Consider the following 1,839-nt stretch of genomic DNA (forward strand, 5'->3'; position numbering starts at 1 on the left):
ATATATATATAATATATATATATATTATTTGTATAAGTTTATTGTAGTATTTAAACCTCTGGGCATATAGTCATGTTGACCAAATGTCCACCCCAAAGACGCAGAGCATTACTCTCTGCTTTAGATGAAAAACGAGGACCTTCAATAGTTATTACTGTTCCACCCTTCCTTATGTTATATCCCAATTTTTTTGCTGCTTGCAATAAGATTTCCGATGTTCGCGGATCAAATGCAGGCTCCATAGGCATATGGCATACTCCTGTAATTTTAAAGGCAACATATTTTAAAAATTATACTTATAGAAAAAAAAAGATACATGATATATTTACCGTTATACATGGTAGATGTTCCATCATAGAATGTACCTTTCCTAGAAATAGTTCTATCTATGAAGCTATCAGGCACGACTAATTGTCCCTTACCAATAGACTCTGTTAACGATCCACACGCAGTAGACGCTAGTACATGGGTACAGTCAGCAAGTCGCAATGCTTCTATGTTAGCACGGTAATTAATTCTAGTAGGACTGAACACATGTCCTGCGCCATGTCTACATTAAATGAAGAGAAAAAAATATTTTTATTAATGAACAAAACATAAATCAAACATTGTTAAATAAACAGAAACATTTATTTTTAGTAGTTAAAGGCAAAATATTAAAATACAAACATAAATTGTAAAGGCTTTAGAAATAGTTATAAGAATTAAAAAATTTATAAAGAATTCTCTACCTGGCCAATAGCACTATATCTACTCCATCAATGCATCCATGATAGAGGTCACTGGATGGATATCCGAAATCATTCTTTGCATTCTCGCGACTTGTGATACTGCTGCAATTAAATGTTTTGTTTAAGCCATCACCCAGACCCGAACCACATATTATTCCCACCTAAAAAATATAAAAAATATCAATAACAATTCTACATTTAGATTAGAATTATACTTTTATTGTATTTTTATTAGAATTACACTTTAATGTACTTATATATTAATTACTATACATACATATATATATATATATATCATGCAAAAAATGTTCTTGCCATAATATGTCAAATTTAATAACATAATGTAATACATCACAGATACCTATTTTCGAGTGATTTTCAAAATTAACTACTTACAATATTTTCGAGGTTAGTTGATATAAATAATTAAAAAATGACATGTGAATTAAGAATCCAGAAATTCTCTTTCAAGTAATGTCAACATATTTCTATAAAATGTGTGATTAAAATTAAAATTCTCTTACCTTGATTTTATTTGTCATAGTGAAAGATATTCGATTTGTTATCTTGAACTTGCACAGTCACTTGAGTACAAAGAGAATAATGAATACAACCGCGTGATCGTTAAAGATAATTATCGTGACAATATGTTACTTATAACCTCTCTTTCCTACAAAATACATCATTTATATAGATAACGATGCCACGATAAGTTATCCCTAATAAGAATTATGCAATTGTAGTATACCATTTATACATATTAAATTATCTTTTTGAATATATTTCTGATGGTTCGTATTTCTCGTAATTGAAAAAAAACTTGATCTATATGATCTATATGACAATAGAAAAAAATAGTTATACGGTAAATGCTTACTTTTTAATTTTTTCACTTTTTTACGTGGACAGATAAAATTTATCTTACACAAATCAAATTTTTATCTCTTTTGGAATATATTTTTTCTATACATCTGCTTATATAATATATATATATATATATAATAGCATTCATTATGTCGACTATCAGATATTTCATCACCTTCTTTCTCGTATTTTGTTTTGTTATTCCGCTTTTCCGTTTCTCACCATGTTCCATATATTAATTTGT

At 28.2% G+C, this 1,839-nt stretch overlaps 1 protein-coding gene across 2 annotated transcripts in view; it reads right to left on the bottom strand.

Moving 5' to 3' along the window:
• The window catches only part of LOC108694352 (S-methyl-5'-thioadenosine phosphorylase), a 2,682-nt gene extending 1,286 nt beyond the window's left edge, over positions 1–1,396 (bottom strand). For both annotated transcript variants that reach the window (XM_018203779.1, XM_018203778.1), the window contains exons 1-4: positions 1,256–1,396; positions 732–892; positions 330–550; positions 57–259 (exon numbers count right to left, since the gene is read on the bottom strand). In XM_018203779.1, the coding sequence (XP_018059268.1) occupies positions 57–259; positions 330–550; positions 732–892; positions 1,256–1,273 (603 nt within the window). In that variant the 5' untranslated portion in view covers positions 1,274–1,396. The remainder of the gene's footprint in view (positions 1–56; positions 260–329; positions 551–731; positions 893–1,255) is intronic.
• Positions 1,397–1,839: the final 443 nt, after the last annotated feature.

Source organism: Atta colombica, unplaced genomic scaffold, assembly GCF_001594045.1.
Source record: "Atta colombica isolate Treedump-2 unplaced genomic scaffold, Acol1.0 scaffold12, whole genome shotgun sequence".
NCBI classification, from domain to species: domain Eukaryota; kingdom Metazoa; phylum Arthropoda; class Insecta; order Hymenoptera; family Formicidae; genus Atta; species Atta colombica.